General features: G+C 49.6%; 1 protein-coding gene across 4 annotated transcripts; it reads right to left on the bottom strand.

Moving 5' to 3' along the window:
• Window positions 1–3,555: 3,555 nt before the first annotated feature.
• PRKAB1 (protein kinase AMP-activated non-catalytic subunit beta 1) lies at window positions 3,556–13,396 on the bottom strand. 4 transcript variants are annotated; one of them, XM_081037607.1, is made up of 9 exons: window positions 13,290–13,388; window positions 12,927–13,174; window positions 10,460–10,623; window positions 9,162–9,255; window positions 8,779–8,893; window positions 6,580–6,716; window positions 5,138–5,206; window positions 4,850–4,893; window positions 3,557–4,661 (listed from the first exon to the last, which is right to left on the bottom strand). In XM_081037607.1, exons 2-9 carry the CDS (start codon window positions 13,083–13,085, stop codon window positions 4,646–4,648), a joined length of 798 nt encoding a protein of 265 aa, XP_080893733.1. In that variant the 5' UTR covers window positions 13,086–13,174; window positions 13,290–13,388; the 3' UTR covers window positions 3,557–4,645. The 4 variants fall into 4 exon arrangements, with proteins under 4 accessions (XP_080893732.1, XP_080893733.1, XP_080893731.1 ...); XM_081037606.1 differs by having other exon boundaries at window positions 3,556–4,661; window positions 12,927–13,396; XM_081037605.1 differs by lacking the exon at window positions 3,557–4,661 and having other exon boundaries at window positions 4,670–4,893.
• Between the last annotated feature and the right edge of the window lie 608 nt (window positions 13,397–14,004).

Here is a 14,004-nt window from a genome sequence, read left to right as displayed (position 1 = left end):
AATTTCATAACCATGAAACGTTAGGATTGGGAGACTTAGGCCAAGCAGAGATGATTTGCTTTTAACAGGACTGAATAGTCAGCTTATCTTCAGAATTGGGTCTCTTCAGAATATGATTTGCTTTAGAAAACATGTGGATTTAAGTCTGAAGCATTAAAGCTAGGCCCACAGGGGTGGCACCCGCCCAGCTTTCAGTCCCATAGTACAACAGTTAAATTTGCCTGTTCCCGTGGTTCTAAACTAGGGGTGACTCTGCTCCCCTTCTCCAAGGACAATTTTGGCTGTTGCAACTGGGGTGTACCCACATTGGCACCTAGTGGGTAGAGACCAGGGATGCTGCTAAATGTCCTACAATGCCCAGGACAGCCCCCCACCCACAAAGAATTATCAGGCCCAAAGTGTCAATAGTACTAAAGCTGAGGAAACTTTGCCTGTTGTCGTCACATTTCTTTCGTTGCAGTTTAAGTATTGCTTATGATATCCAAAGTATTGCAGACTGTGGCTCGAGGCACACAGTGTTTGTAAGAGAAAAATGGTCTATCACTTGCCTAATCGGTGAGGCTTTATTTTCCTGAAGCTGGGGAGGGTGGGGGCAGTGGAAGTAAAGTACAGCATTGGTCACTTGGCTTTCCCTTGAGTCTATCAATGATTAATGGAACTCTGTTTGCCTTGAAAGGGTTGTTAGAGGAAAAGAACCTTGAAAATGACTTTACTACAATACACAGCTCGGGCTGTCTTTCAGAGAACCACTCAGGGTACGCACAACAGGAGCTGTCTTGTTCTCACTTGCCAATGTTTTCTAGAAGAGATGGGTGAATTCACTGCAGGGCAGGTAGAAAAGGTTAACGGGAAGGGCTGGCATCCTCATCCAGGCAACAGCCTTTTAGCTGTATTTAGGGCAAAAAAAAGACTAGTTTGGGGAGCTGACCCAATGGGCAGAGCCCAGCGGTTCATCTGAGGGACAGGGCCAGCCCCAGAAATTCGGCTCCGGCCATTCCAACTTTTAGGATCCTCTCCAAGGGTCTGGCTCACAGTAGTGACAATTCTCAGGAGGACCCTAGTGGGTGTTTTTCCAATTAGCTGGGATGACTTGGGTTTTAGAAGAAATGCATATATGACTATGTTCCTAACCTTGTTTTCTGCTGAAGACAATTACAGTGGGCGTTCCAGGGCAGAAGGCTCTAGTTTTTCTCCACTAATTTGCTGATAAACAGAGGTGCTAAGGAGGGACTCTTCAGAAGCTGAATGGAGATGAGTGGTCCATAGCCTGGGTCTTCATGAATTCATTCAAACTGTTTGTAAACATTGGTGGAGAGCCAGGTTATCAGGCAAACTGAGTGCACGCTCAGGTATGAAATCATGCTCCTCTGGAAGTAACTGAGCTTTCCCTCAGTGGTGGAGCTGTGGACGGTATCACTTTGATGTTTTGGATTCCAGGCTTGGCCTTTGGAGTCTTTGAGGTTTGTTCATTGAGCTTGAGATGCTGGCACTTTTTTCTTCTCCCCTGGCCCTTTGACTACCTGTTTGTGGCCACGTCCCATTCATATTGAAAGGCTTTGTGGCTCCTAATGTGACATGAAATGAACTCTAGCAACCATCTAGTGCTAGTCCAACCCCTCTCCTTTTTTCAGGGGAAGAAATCAGACTGAGAGGTCATGTGATTTGCCCAAGGTCACTCAGCTAGTCAGCAACTGACCTGGATCAACATCCCTAATCTTGGTCGTGTGCACACTGGGAGGGGATGCTGGGAGGGGACGGCAGATTCGGGTGACCTCAGGCTTTGCCGTGGTCTCGGAGCGCTGACTTCCCTGTTACACCCGTAAGAAGTGGAGCCAGAGGGAAGGAAATAGCCTTGCCTGGGTCCTTTGATCTTTGGTTTCAGAATGTCGATAGATGGTTCTGTTTACGGGGCAGTACCATTTTACATGTTAGGAATTTAAAGCCCTTACCTTTGGCTCCATAAATTCACTTGTATATAAATTTCTGGAGGGCAAATATCTATCTTCATTCAAAAGCAACTGAAGTTTTAACGTGTATCCAGTCCTCACCCATAATGGGAATGTTCATATAGAAAGCATCACGCCGGTCATGAGATGCCTCAGTCCTACGTGTGGCTTTGTCCGTCATTTGGGCAAAGCAGGCTTTCCTTCTCCACAGCTGTGAACCGGTCTCCATTACCTTTAGCTTCTCGGGGATAGTCTTTCCCTTGGGTTTGTGAGCAGAATTCTGGACCACAGGAGACATCCTTGTGTGTTGCTTTTTAAAGAAAATGAAGTCTTAGATACACAAACCTGTGGAGAATGCTGCCACATCTGTTTTGTGGTCATGCCCGGACCCCTCCACCATCAGTCATCATGCTGGCTCCCCCGGGACCCCAGGGCTGTGGAGGACTCTTACCGGTTTACTGGCTCCAAATTAGTTTTTACATTGGATTTTCAGCTTGGCTTCTTCTGAATTTTGTGGGTAGAGCCCAAATTGCAGGTTGGATTTTCCAACTTCTTGCTGTTTGCCCATGTAGCCTGGGGCTAATGGCTCTCTCTGAGCCGTGGCTAAGGCCAGCAACCAGATTCTCATCCCCCTTACACGAAGGGCAGTGCTGTTCTGGGCCAACTCATGTGGGGGGCCTTCCCACCCAGCTGTGGGTGTCAGATCCTGGCTCTGGAGGCCCATCGCTGGGTTCTGGCCCCACTACCCTCTGCTAAGCCTCACCATGGGCCTAGGGGTATGCTCACTGCTCACCAACATGGCAGTGGTTTCTTGTTTCTGGTGCTTGAATATACTCCTTTTATACTTTTGAGCTTGGCTATGTATTTTCAGTTGTATTTTAAAAGTATTTTATCATTTTGGAGAAGAGGATTTTTGCATATTTCCTTAGTCTACTTACAGAATTCCTAGTCCCTAAAATCTAAGGTTCCCAAATCACTTGGGTTTTTAGGGTGAGACAGCGAATTAGTCACCCTGGAATGCTTTCTAAGTTACTCTCCACCTCAAGTGGCCCAGATGACCAGGAGGTTCCCTTTTCCCTAAAATTCATTTAAATGTTTCCCGATGCCTGGGAAGAAAAGGCTTATTAAAGGGACACCCGTAACTGGGACAGAGCCCCTTTTAGCTGGTGAGATGGCTCTGACTCCAAAACGTCCTGGTGTCTTCCCAGCCGGTGTCACACCCCAAGCTCCCCTGCAGTGCTTGTCGATGAGCAAGAGGAAGAAAAACCTCTGACCCAGGGATGCCGCCAACCATCCAAACCAGGAACCTTCACTGCTACCTCTCCTCACCTTCCTCTCAGGACTGAGTGGTTCAGAGGGGCTCGATTTTGCAGGCCCCTTAATAGCCTTCCAAACTCTGTACATAACAGGTGGGTCACAGAATGGCCCTAAGTCGTGGGGTAGCCGGAGCCTCACCTGAGTGCCACAGGATGGTACCATTTCCAACCCGTGCTGAGATGTGAAAACGACTGAAATGCAGTGCACTGAATAACCGCTGGAACAGAGTTCCAGTCTCTTCTGCAAACGACTGAGAAAAAAAGAAAAATCAAAGCTTTCTCCAAGCACATGTCCCATTATCTTTACAAAGCTTTATTGAAACCGGTATGTCAAGGTCATAGTAATTCAGTGTTTTGAAAACAGTAACAAAAACGGGTATCCAGACTCCAGGTTACCAAACAAGCACTGGAAACCAGGAAGCTCAGTCCTCCGTCCTGCAGCAAGAACACAGCGCAGTGACAGCTTCTGCTGACTGGGGGACAGGAACCTGCACTAATGGGCACATCTGCGGCATCTCCCTGGAAACCAGGCCGAGTGCAAAGAGGTTCGCTTTGGTCCAAAGGATGTCTTCCCGAGACACATTTAGAAGGCTGCTGTCAAGTTCAAAGATCCTTCCAGAATAAGCAACAGTAACTGCTGCAGCCTTCTTTGCTAAGTAGGGACAGAGGTTCTGAGCAAGGTGGCACAGGCTAGAGTAGAGTGCTTCTCCAAAGTCCGTATTACAGTAACACTGTCACCTCATCACGATTAGAATAAAAAGCTGGACAACCTTCCAGCAAATGGTCACTGGATCATCCAGCTTAATGGAGAAATCCGGCAGCGGTTTTCAAAGTCTGTTCTGAGAACAGATTATTGCTGAGCACTGTTCATTTACATGATCTTTAGTTCAGGTGATTAGAAAATTGCCCTAAGGCTGTAGAGTCAGCCACCTCTGGTTAAAAAAAATAACAAAACAATAAAACAGTGCATACAAATGTAAATAACAATTGTAAAACTTCATCTGGAAATCAGACAGGTTCTAATTCCTACAGAAATTACACTCCCTGGAGCAGAGAACAGGAGATAATATTGCTATGATTTCAGAGGACAGGCAAAACTAACTCTGTACTTGTTATACTTAGCGCCACAGCCAGGCCTCAACAGCGACAAGTCGATGGCCCTAAAAACGCACAATTAGATATTTTATGTGGCCTCGATCCCAGATTTTTACTAGCAAAGTGGCCAGTGTTGATTTTTGGCTTAAGAGAAATCTCCATGACCAGTTCAGCAGATATTTAGAACTGCACCCATCCTCACGCTCCTCAGGGGGGCTGCAGACCTGCTTTCCTCGACTCCATTCACAGCCACTGTGCGTTGGGATGACCGATATAGACCGAGGAGTTTCAGGAGCTGCTGTTCCTGGAACAAACCTTCAAGTAGGACTAGGGCGGGTGTGAAATGTGAAGAGTGTGAAATGAGAAATGTACAGTCCATTCCCTCTAGTGGGAAGCACGCCTGCATGGGGCCTGGTGGTGCAAACTGTTCCCGGGGCCCACTGCTGGCTCCCAGCTCTTCATATGGGCTTGTATAACAAGGTGGTGACATACTTTTTCTTGTACCGGTGGGTCGCGCTGAGCACCATCACTCCATCCTGAGGAAGAGGGCAGAAATGGTCAAAGGCAGGAATAAGTCAGGGGGTTCACTTTTGAGTGCACAAGAATCACCCCAGGGGCTTAATAAAAACAGCTTCCTGGGCCTGCCTTCAGGACTGGAGCCTGTGGGCCGGGTCCGGTCATGGAAGCTGCCCTTCAGGTAAGGACTCCAGGTAATTGTTGGGAGGGGTCTCGGAGCACACTTGGAGAATCACACTCCAACAGCAGCAAACATGTCATTACCTTGATTGAAAGCGCATAAAGGTGGTTCAACATGACGTGGTTGGGCTCAGGGAGCAAAGCTGGATCACACTGTGGGAACAGAAGATGTCAGCATTTAGGATTTAGAAATCAAGATTTCCCACTTTGTTTCACAGTCCAGATAGCAAAGGAAAGTAGGCGGGCTCTCAAGACCACCTGTTCCTGTCAGGCAGTGAAACAGCCTGTCCAGGATGACGGGCGAGGTGAGGGGGGTCACACCTCACTCATCAACTACGGGGTCTCCCTGCATGCCCGCTGGGCTCGTGGGGGTGTCTCTGGTCAGGGTTCACCTGGCCTCCGATGTGTGGGCCATGGCTGTCCTCTCATTACAGGAGGGTCAGGAAGATACAATCTACACCACATGCTCCTGAGCAGTGGATTGCAAACTCGTGTCTGTAAGACTCAGGTACGGTGCCTGAAGAATGAAATGGATGATTGGGGGAGTGGGAGAGGCACTGCTACTTACTCCACAAAAGCTCACAAAGGACTGGCATTTAATGTTGCCATACCTTCCAGTTTTTTAAGAGAAACCAGAAATCTGGGTGTTTTTTTCCATTTCTATTCCTCAATTTTATCATTGCTGATTCCAAACAGAAAAGGCGTAGGGCAAAAGCCGGCTCCGCTGTCAGGAGTGCACCTGGATACTCTCCATACAGGGGGAAACCTGCCCCGAGAGTGGTGGGTGCCTGGCTAACATACCATGGCCACTGCAGGGGTCGCCTGCACGCGTATGCACGCAGCTCATCTCAGTTCGTGCACCCACTTCTGTGTGGGGCCCGAGCCACAGCGCCGTGTGATTCCCACCGTATAACCATGTGCCTTTTGGGTGGTGGCTTGGACAAAGCTGAAGGACCTCTAGAATCTCAAGATTTAGGCCGTGCATTCCAGAACTGGGGTGCTCGGCAATTCAGGTTAAACTGAGTGGAAAAATCACAAGGGAAGAATGAGGTGTTCTTTAGGATCCAGGAGGATCCACGCTTCTTTCTGCAGGTAATACCGACCTCAGAGGAAGTGTGTGTTACCCAGACACCCCAAATTTTGATCCAGGGGCAGTGATGTTTCTGAAAGCGATTTGGTGATTAAAACAAGATTCTAAAAATTGGGGGTGAGACGAGGAATTCTATTACGTAGCTTACCGAGCAGGGGTGGTTGGATATCTTGTCATTAAATTGGAAAGGAATGGGGCCTAGGCTGAGGCAGGAGTGGAAGGCACGGAGAAAAGGTCAGAAAGGCTTTGTGGAAGCCCCACACTCGGGAACAGCTTGCGAGTGTGGCCTGTTCCCGCATCAGAGGTGGACTCTGGCAGCCAACACTGATGAGTGACACTGAGCTTTTTCACCGGCTGCTTCGTGAGAGGTGGACAGAGAGAGGAGCAGCCGAGCATGACCACAGAGGATAGAATGGGAGGACACCTGTGTACTCACAGAAATCCCCGTGTCCTTGTTCAGGATGACCTGGAGCAGATGTGGGGGCAGAATGGGTGGCGCTTTGAATCGTTCTTCTGGTTTTGAGATGTAGGGCTCCTGATGGTAGGGTCCTGGCGGGGAACTGGACAGCTCTCCTGGGAGATGGTGACAGGACATTTACTTTGACAAGCAGTTCTAGGAGCAGTCTCATTTAATTGATGGCACTGTCTAGGGTTCCCTGTCTCTTATTGCCTCAATACAGACTTAGGTTCTCTTGAAGGATATACAGGCCTCAAGCATGAAGAGCAGAGGCCATGAGAAAACCCTTCTGGAATTTGGGTGACTGGCATAAAATTTAGCAGTGAACTCAGGTCCTCTGATGGAAGATGGCAGCTGTGGCAAAGCCACTGAGTGTGGGGCAGACGGAAGACTAAGGAGGAAGAGGTTCCCAGTAGCCTAACTTGATATGCCACCGCAGAATAAAACTATTTCTTGCTTCAAGCCAAGCTGGAAAAACTGCAAAGCTCAGGCTTTGAGTGAGGCTTAAGGGGATAATCCCAAATTATGAGCGCCACCAGCCAGGATAAAACAGAAGATAAAGCAGCCTGTTTATACACAGGCAGTGGCCAAAACAGGTTATACGAGGCACCGCACCGGCCCATTTCAAAACGAAACAAAACTGAAAACTGGATCTCTAAAGACTCCATCACTCTCTGGTTCCTTTCCAACTTTTGCTTGAGTATCTCAATTATACAAAGAAGCTTCTAGAAGTCCAGTGTTTCTTAACTTTAAGAAGCAGCTCACTCACTGATATTTGGCCAGCGGGAAGGGACCGAGCTGTTAGTCCAAGGACACCTAGGATGGGGCTGGGCGCCTGATCCTTGGGCTGTCTGGGATAAATCTGACACAGCCCGGTTCTGCCAGTTCCTTCAGCGTCATTTTCTAGAGAACACGCTCCCTTCACATGACCCAACCATATCACAGCAGGAAACTGAGAAAAGCATTAAGTGCAGAAAACTGAGCCATTAGGAGTAAATATACATTTTAAGAAAGTGTCTTTTCAGAAGTCTACAGCGAGCCTGAAGTTGGTTTGCCCGCAGTGAGGGGTCAGTTTTCCCAGGTGATCTATGCTGCAGAAATGTGACTAAAAGCTTTGGTGTATGGCCTCAAATTACATTTATCGATAAGCAGAGGATATTTGGGCATTCTATTCAATGCCCACCTATCTGAAAAAGAAATGATTTCTTTAAAAAATTAGGCAACTAGCCAGATAGAAGAACGTGATTTTTGGCATTCCTACTCAACAACCTGACTTGTCAGCCACAGCAAGCCCACCAAGGTAGATTTCCCACTGATTTCTGAGCTGAGAAGATAAGGATGCTGCTGGCAGAACCTCCAGGCCTAGCCAGGTGACACTGAAGAATCACCCTGGAAACTCAACTGAGTGCATTTCCTTAGACTGGCAGGCACTCCTGGGCAACCTTTTCATTGTCTCCTATAGGGGTCCAGGAATTGCTTAACCCCCGCAAGAACTGTTTAAACCCTGCAGTGCAGCTGCTGTTGACACCAGATTACAACACACCCTTGACCCTGAACTGTACGTGTCATGTTTCCAGGCAGTTTCTTCCTGTGGGTTTGGATGGAAAGCAATTTACTGGAAGGTATGTGATTGGATGACTCTTAAAAGAGGAGAAAGTTTTAGTAGGGCTGTACTCGAGCTGGTTGTGCTATGTAGCCTTTTTCCGTGGTGAGCCTTTCTCCCAACAAGGTGCTAATGTACCACATAAGTGACGGCCAAGGTCACTGAGGTGTCCGTTTATCACCCGTCAGGCCGAGTACCCTGAGTGGGCTGTGAGCAGGCACGGAGCTGGCAGGCCTCCCGGCACTGGCTCACCACTGACCCATGGCCACTCTCCCGGGCCTCTTGGGCCCTGCCCCAGCCCGAGACCAAGCTCTGGTTCCGTTTCAATGGTCTGCTCTCTGAATATTGGAGATGTCCCCCTCACCCCCCAAAAGGACTTACTGCCCCCTCAGGGCTAGATTTCAAAAACCTGACCTGGCACAGTTAGGAATTAGTTTTGTGGCACCTTAGGGAGCTACAAACGTCCACCTGATTGGACAGCTTGAGCTCAAGAGTGGGAGGTGAGAGAAACAAGAGTATTTCTAGACTGGGCAGCCCCCACCTGCACACACGTGGTATAAAATAACTGTTCATACCAGACACATCGGAGCACTTTTGGGAATCCACCATTAAAGCATCAAATACTTCAAAGTCAGTTTTCTTCACTTGAATGATGTTGTTAACTGTACCAAGCTGGCTGGTTACTATTGGCTGGGAAGAGACAGACAGGCAGACGTCATAACGCGGAAGGCCTCTGGGCTTTTCTTTGGAGGATTTAGAATTCCGGGCTGGAGGGGCTCAGCTCCTGGCTAGCCCACCTGCTCCTCTCGGGCCAGCATGCCAGGCGTCTGACAGTGAGCACTGCTGTCTAGCTCAGCCACACAGGGACTGTTCCCAGCAGGACAAAGGGACCTGGCGAAGACCTGTACGGCATGGTGACTGTTTGGCTTATACAGACCGAGGGCGGGAGGAAGAGTACCTCAGAAGGGTCGTGTGTCCACTGACCGTCCACAAAGAACTTGTACTGATGCTCTCCTTCCGGCAGATCCAGAATGGCTACGAAGTTATTGTGGCTGCGGGGAAAAAGGAAGCGGAGGTTTTCAACGGGGCGGGCTGCCCCCTTAGCTTACAGAACCAGCCATAGCACAAAACGATTCCACGTAAAACCCAGAGTTCAGCTGCAGGAGAATAAACGTTTTTAACCAATTCAGACAACTCAGTAAAGTGATCTTAATCTAGAAGACGTACAAAGCAGCAGCAATGCAAGAGGTTTTCTTGAAAACTTACTTTGCTTCACTCCCAGGAACCCACAAGCCCAGGTCAACCCACATCGAAAGGTCAACAGACAGGTACTTGTCCTTGTCAACTTGCAAGCGAACCACCACCTGGCAGACCGGATGCCAAGGAGGCTGGCGACACAAGACCAACGGCCTGCTGCCAAGTCTTACCCTGTCGGTTTGCCTTGGGCAGGAGAGGGGAGCAATTTAATAGGATGCGCAAATAGTTCTCCAAAGAAGCTGGCGTAACTACTACAGAGGTTTCAAAAAACCTCTTCCAGTGGACGGTTTTGTTGCCCTGACTTGAAGTGACTTGTCGCTGTGCCCAGCAGCTCCCTCCACACTAACGCTGGCGCTAGAAAAGCAGGCAGTCCCCTCACAATGATCAAGCCTGGCCCAGCAGGGAGCGATTGCTCCGTTTCAGCAAAGTACTCACGAGAGAAGAGGCTCTTTCACTGACAATTTCAGACACAAGTCCATGCTAGGTCTCCCACTAAGCTGTTTCCCTGCGGAGTCTTGCCAGCGTTGCCTACGTAACATGGACCTTGCAGAGTTAGAAGGAACCTCAGCGATCACCTGGCCCAATGTTCCCTTACAGAGAGGAATACTGAGGCTCAGGTTCGCTGTGCCAACGTGGACTCAACTCCCGGCCTCGAAGATTCCCAGCCTGGTGCTCTCTCCACTACACTAGGAATAGATCTCTCTCTCTCTGAAGAACAAGTCCTGCCTGAACAAACACACAGCTGACTATCTGAAGCAGAAGATGTCTGTGAAACAGAAATACTTGTAACCAAGAGACGTTTTCTCTAAGTGTGCTCTGAACCTAGAGACCACTTGGGCGTGAGATCTGAAACCTATGAATTATTCCGCAAGATTATTTTTCCATCCAGCATTCATTTTATAAAAACATCCCTTCCCATCCACCTGCAGAGATCATTTAGGAACAGAATTATCTCCGGGTTAAGACGGTTAAGACGCGTATACTCCCCGGAGCAATTACCTTCTTGTGAGGGGAAGTTTACTCCAGTTGTTAAAGGTCCCAGATAAGTACACTTCCTTTCCGCCCCCCGTCCATCGAAATACAGTTGGCCGAGCCTGGGCAGGAGCCTTATCATTCACTTCCAGATCATGCTGCCAGGCCAGGAATTCTTCCTTCTCTGGAGCCTAGAAACAGAGCAGGTTACACAGGGACAGGAAGTCGTTAATGCGCTCCTTACACAGTTACCCCAACACTGACAATTCATTTTAAAGAGGCAGTGGTTACTACACAGGACCATATTCAGGCTTGTTAATTGACCAGCGGTGCCTCAGTTTCCCCACTTGCAAAATGGAGATAATAGAAACTACTTAAGATTATTGTGAAGACTGAGCAAGTCCACAAAATGCTCTGCATAGTATCAGACACACAGTGTGGTACAAATTATTAGCTACTCTTGTTACTAAAAGAGGGCTATGTTAAGATTCTAGGAGAAACTATAAAACTCACTTGGAAGAAGGCTGCAATGAATTCAAAACTAACTTAATACAGGTCATTTTCTTCCCTTAATTAGGCAAGATTTGAAGTACATGAAAATTTATTAGGGAGTAATTCCAGAGCTGTCAGCTTGAAAATTGGCAAATCCAGATTCTAAGGAAGGGAAAAACTATTCACTGAGTGTGGTCCACATGCTGGAGAAAAAGATTAAGACAAAGACTGACCTTCATTATCGTTAAAAAGGAACTTCTAGTGTAGGAAGTGATGTAAAACTGAGGTGTTCCAGAATAAGAGAAATAAACACGTTCAACTCTGGGTGAAATATATGTGGCTTTGGATCTTTTACATTTTTCCGAATCAGAAGGCGAAGACTTTAAAACAGCAGGAATTCCAGGATGGGAAAGACCCTTGGAGGTGCCTAGCAGCCTTTGAGCACCTTTACTTCAAATACTGACCTGAGCATATCTTAAAAAATGCCTGCATTCTTTGAGCTTAAAAGAGGCCTACAGATTTAAGAATAACAGACCAGAATCACTTTCCACCAAGGATGTGCTAGCTAAGCACAGCCAAAACGGTAAACTAGTGTAGTTAAAAGAATCCATGACTTTTATTTTTTTTTTGCTATCTGGGGCATTCTATGCAGTGTCTCTGCTACACCATTTCAGTAACTTCTGAGGAAATGATAACGGGACTATTGAAAATCATTCTCCACAGATCATCTGTATGCGAAACATTTCTTAGAGGAGTTTTGGAACAGCAACAGAACAGCAAATATTTCCTTGAAGAAAATAGTTTCATTTTTATGATGTCTTAAACAGCCATCCTTGGGCCAAAATGATTTCTCAGGGAAGGGATGTCAAGTGGTTGGAGAAACAGGATTTCAACTGCACACAGCTCCTCGGGGATGCAACGGATTCAGAAAGCAAGTACAACCACAGGGTGGGAGGCCAAGTAGCAGCAGACTCTTTATATCAGAGCCAAGAGCCGCATGAGGGTGTAGGATAACAACGTGATCACGCAGCCCAACACCTGAGAAAAAAATGTGCCTCAACTTGGAGTGATTTGCCAGGCAATCAGCCTAATGGACAAAGATGATTAGCATCCGACTGAGAACTAACAGAGTGTGTGTCGGGCTGAGTGGGAGGGGTGGGGAGGCACCTTCATTTCCCCTCAACCTACTTTGGTGCATTGTCCTTAAGGCATTGTTATTTTTATTTATTTTTTGCTCTTTAGGCTCCGCCACATTACACGTCCGCTGCCAGAACCAGTAAGTGTCCCCGGACCAGGCGTCCCCGTCGGAAACGCACCACATCAGGTGGTTAACGGGAGAGTGGCTGAGCCTGGCATCACCTTCAGCGTTTTGGACACGTTGAAGCAGCAGGACGCTCACGTTTGGCCACGCGACGACGTCTGCTTTGCGCTGTTTGCAACATCAAGTCATTGAAACAACAGGGGGGAGAAGATGAAGGGCCAACGGGCCGCCCCCCCCGAGGCCGAGTGCCTTCCCCGGGCCCGCTCCCAACGCGCGGGGCGACACCGCAAACCCGAGGCACAAGGAAACCCCTGCGCTGTGCGCTCCGCCTCATCTCCAACACGGACAACAAACTGCACAAACAACTATGGCGGAAACCGCCAGGCTTCCCCCAGGCGAGGGGCGGTTTCTCTGGAAGACCCGGGAGAAAGGCGGAGAGGCCGGCGCGAGGACGGCTGGCCGCTCGATGGTGACTAAGAACTGGACACTGTCCCCGAGCCGCGCTCTCCGTAACGCGGTGACGCGGAGTCCCTCCCCGCTCGGGCTGAGTTTCTCCCACCGGTAATCAGACACCGGCGCCGGGACAGGAGGGGCCTTACAGAGCCAGCGGGCTGTTAACGAGCGCGGAGGGGGACGTGCCGCCGCCCCCGCCCACTTCGGACCACGAGTGGGAGCGCGGTGGCGGCGGGCATCTCGAGCGCCCCACGGGGCGAGGGGAGCGACCCCCCCACCTCGCCTCACCTTGATTTCCTCCGAGTGGAAGAGGTCGGCGTCCTCGGGGCTGTCCATCAGGATCTTGGGCCTGTCCCCATCCTTGGCGCCCCCCGAGCTGTCCCTTCGGGGGGTCTTATGGCCGCCCTGCCGATCCAGCGCGCTGCGCTCGCTGCTCGTGTTGCCCATGGCGGGGGGTCTCCCGGGACACCAGGAAGCCGGACCTCACTCCAGGGAAAAGTACAGGGGACTTCCGGAACCACGGAGTCTCAAGGACCCTAAGGAAAGAATCGGGGCACCGGGTACCGCAGCGCTTGGGTTGGGGCTCCTGGCCGGGATCCGGTTTGAGCCGGATCAGCACCACCGGCAAGGTTTCACAATCGTGCCTTTTACCTGCTCGGGTGGCGGAGGCGCGAACTCAAGGAGCGCGAACATAACCCGCCAGTCTCCCCGACAACTCCCCCCCACCTCTTAGCAACTTCCGCTTCCGGCACTTCCGCAAAGCGGGCGGGGCCCACGGGAGGGTTTGGGCCGGCGAAGCGCACGAGGCTGACTCTCCCTTACTTCCGTTTCCGGTCAGGATTGGCGCGGTCGCAGGCGCCGTGAAGCGGCCTCCTTGGGCCTCGGAGTGCGCAGTCGCAGTTGGCAGAGCTAGCCGACCCAGCACGAGGCTGCTGGAGGCCGGCAGGGGGCGCACCAGCGCGCCGACCGTCTGGGCCGCCCTCCCCGCGCAGGGGTGAGTGGTGCTACGGTAGTTAGGGACCTTAGGTGTCTTTGCCCGCTTCCAGTAGGTTCTACGCTGTACAGCCGAAGGGCTCGTTCTAAAAGGCACATCTAATTAGGAGACTCCTTTCGTTAAAGCCCTGTAATGCGCTAGTTCTCACACCGTTGAGTGCCTTAGAATCACCTCGAGTGTAAAATGACACACCGTAAGATTCCTGGAAGCTTCCCGTGTCTCGCTTGGGGGGCTGTACAATGTTGGACTTAGTGTATTTTTTAAAAAGGGAGTGCACAGCCATTTTAGAGGTAATTTTGCAAGATATTTTGTAATCACTCTGAACACATCATTCTGCATAAAATGCATTTATTTATTAGGCTTGTCATTTAC

The sequence above is a fragment of the Rhinolophus hipposideros genome, assembly GCF_964194185.1.
Source record: "Rhinolophus hipposideros genome assembly, chromosome: 24".
Classification (NCBI taxonomy): domain Eukaryota; kingdom Metazoa; phylum Chordata; class Mammalia; order Chiroptera; family Rhinolophidae; genus Rhinolophus; species Rhinolophus hipposideros.
This window is presented reverse-complemented; position numbering and strand designations above follow the sequence as displayed.

Bases quoted from the DNA above. Each gene is read 5' to 3' on its own strand.
- PRKAB1 (XM_081037604.1), bottom strand. From the start codon at position 13,085: ATGGGCAACACGAGCAGCGAGCGCAGCGCGCTGGATCGGCAGGGCGGC. The intron at 9,256-10,459 runs GTAATTGCTCCG...TTTTCCCCGCAG, and splicing joins AAACTTCCCCTCACAAGAAG to CCACAATAACTTCGTAGCCA. The intron at 5,207-6,579 runs GTGAGTACACAG...CTGTTCCCACAG, and splicing joins ACAAGGACACGGGGATTTCT to TGTGATCCAGCTTTGCTCCC.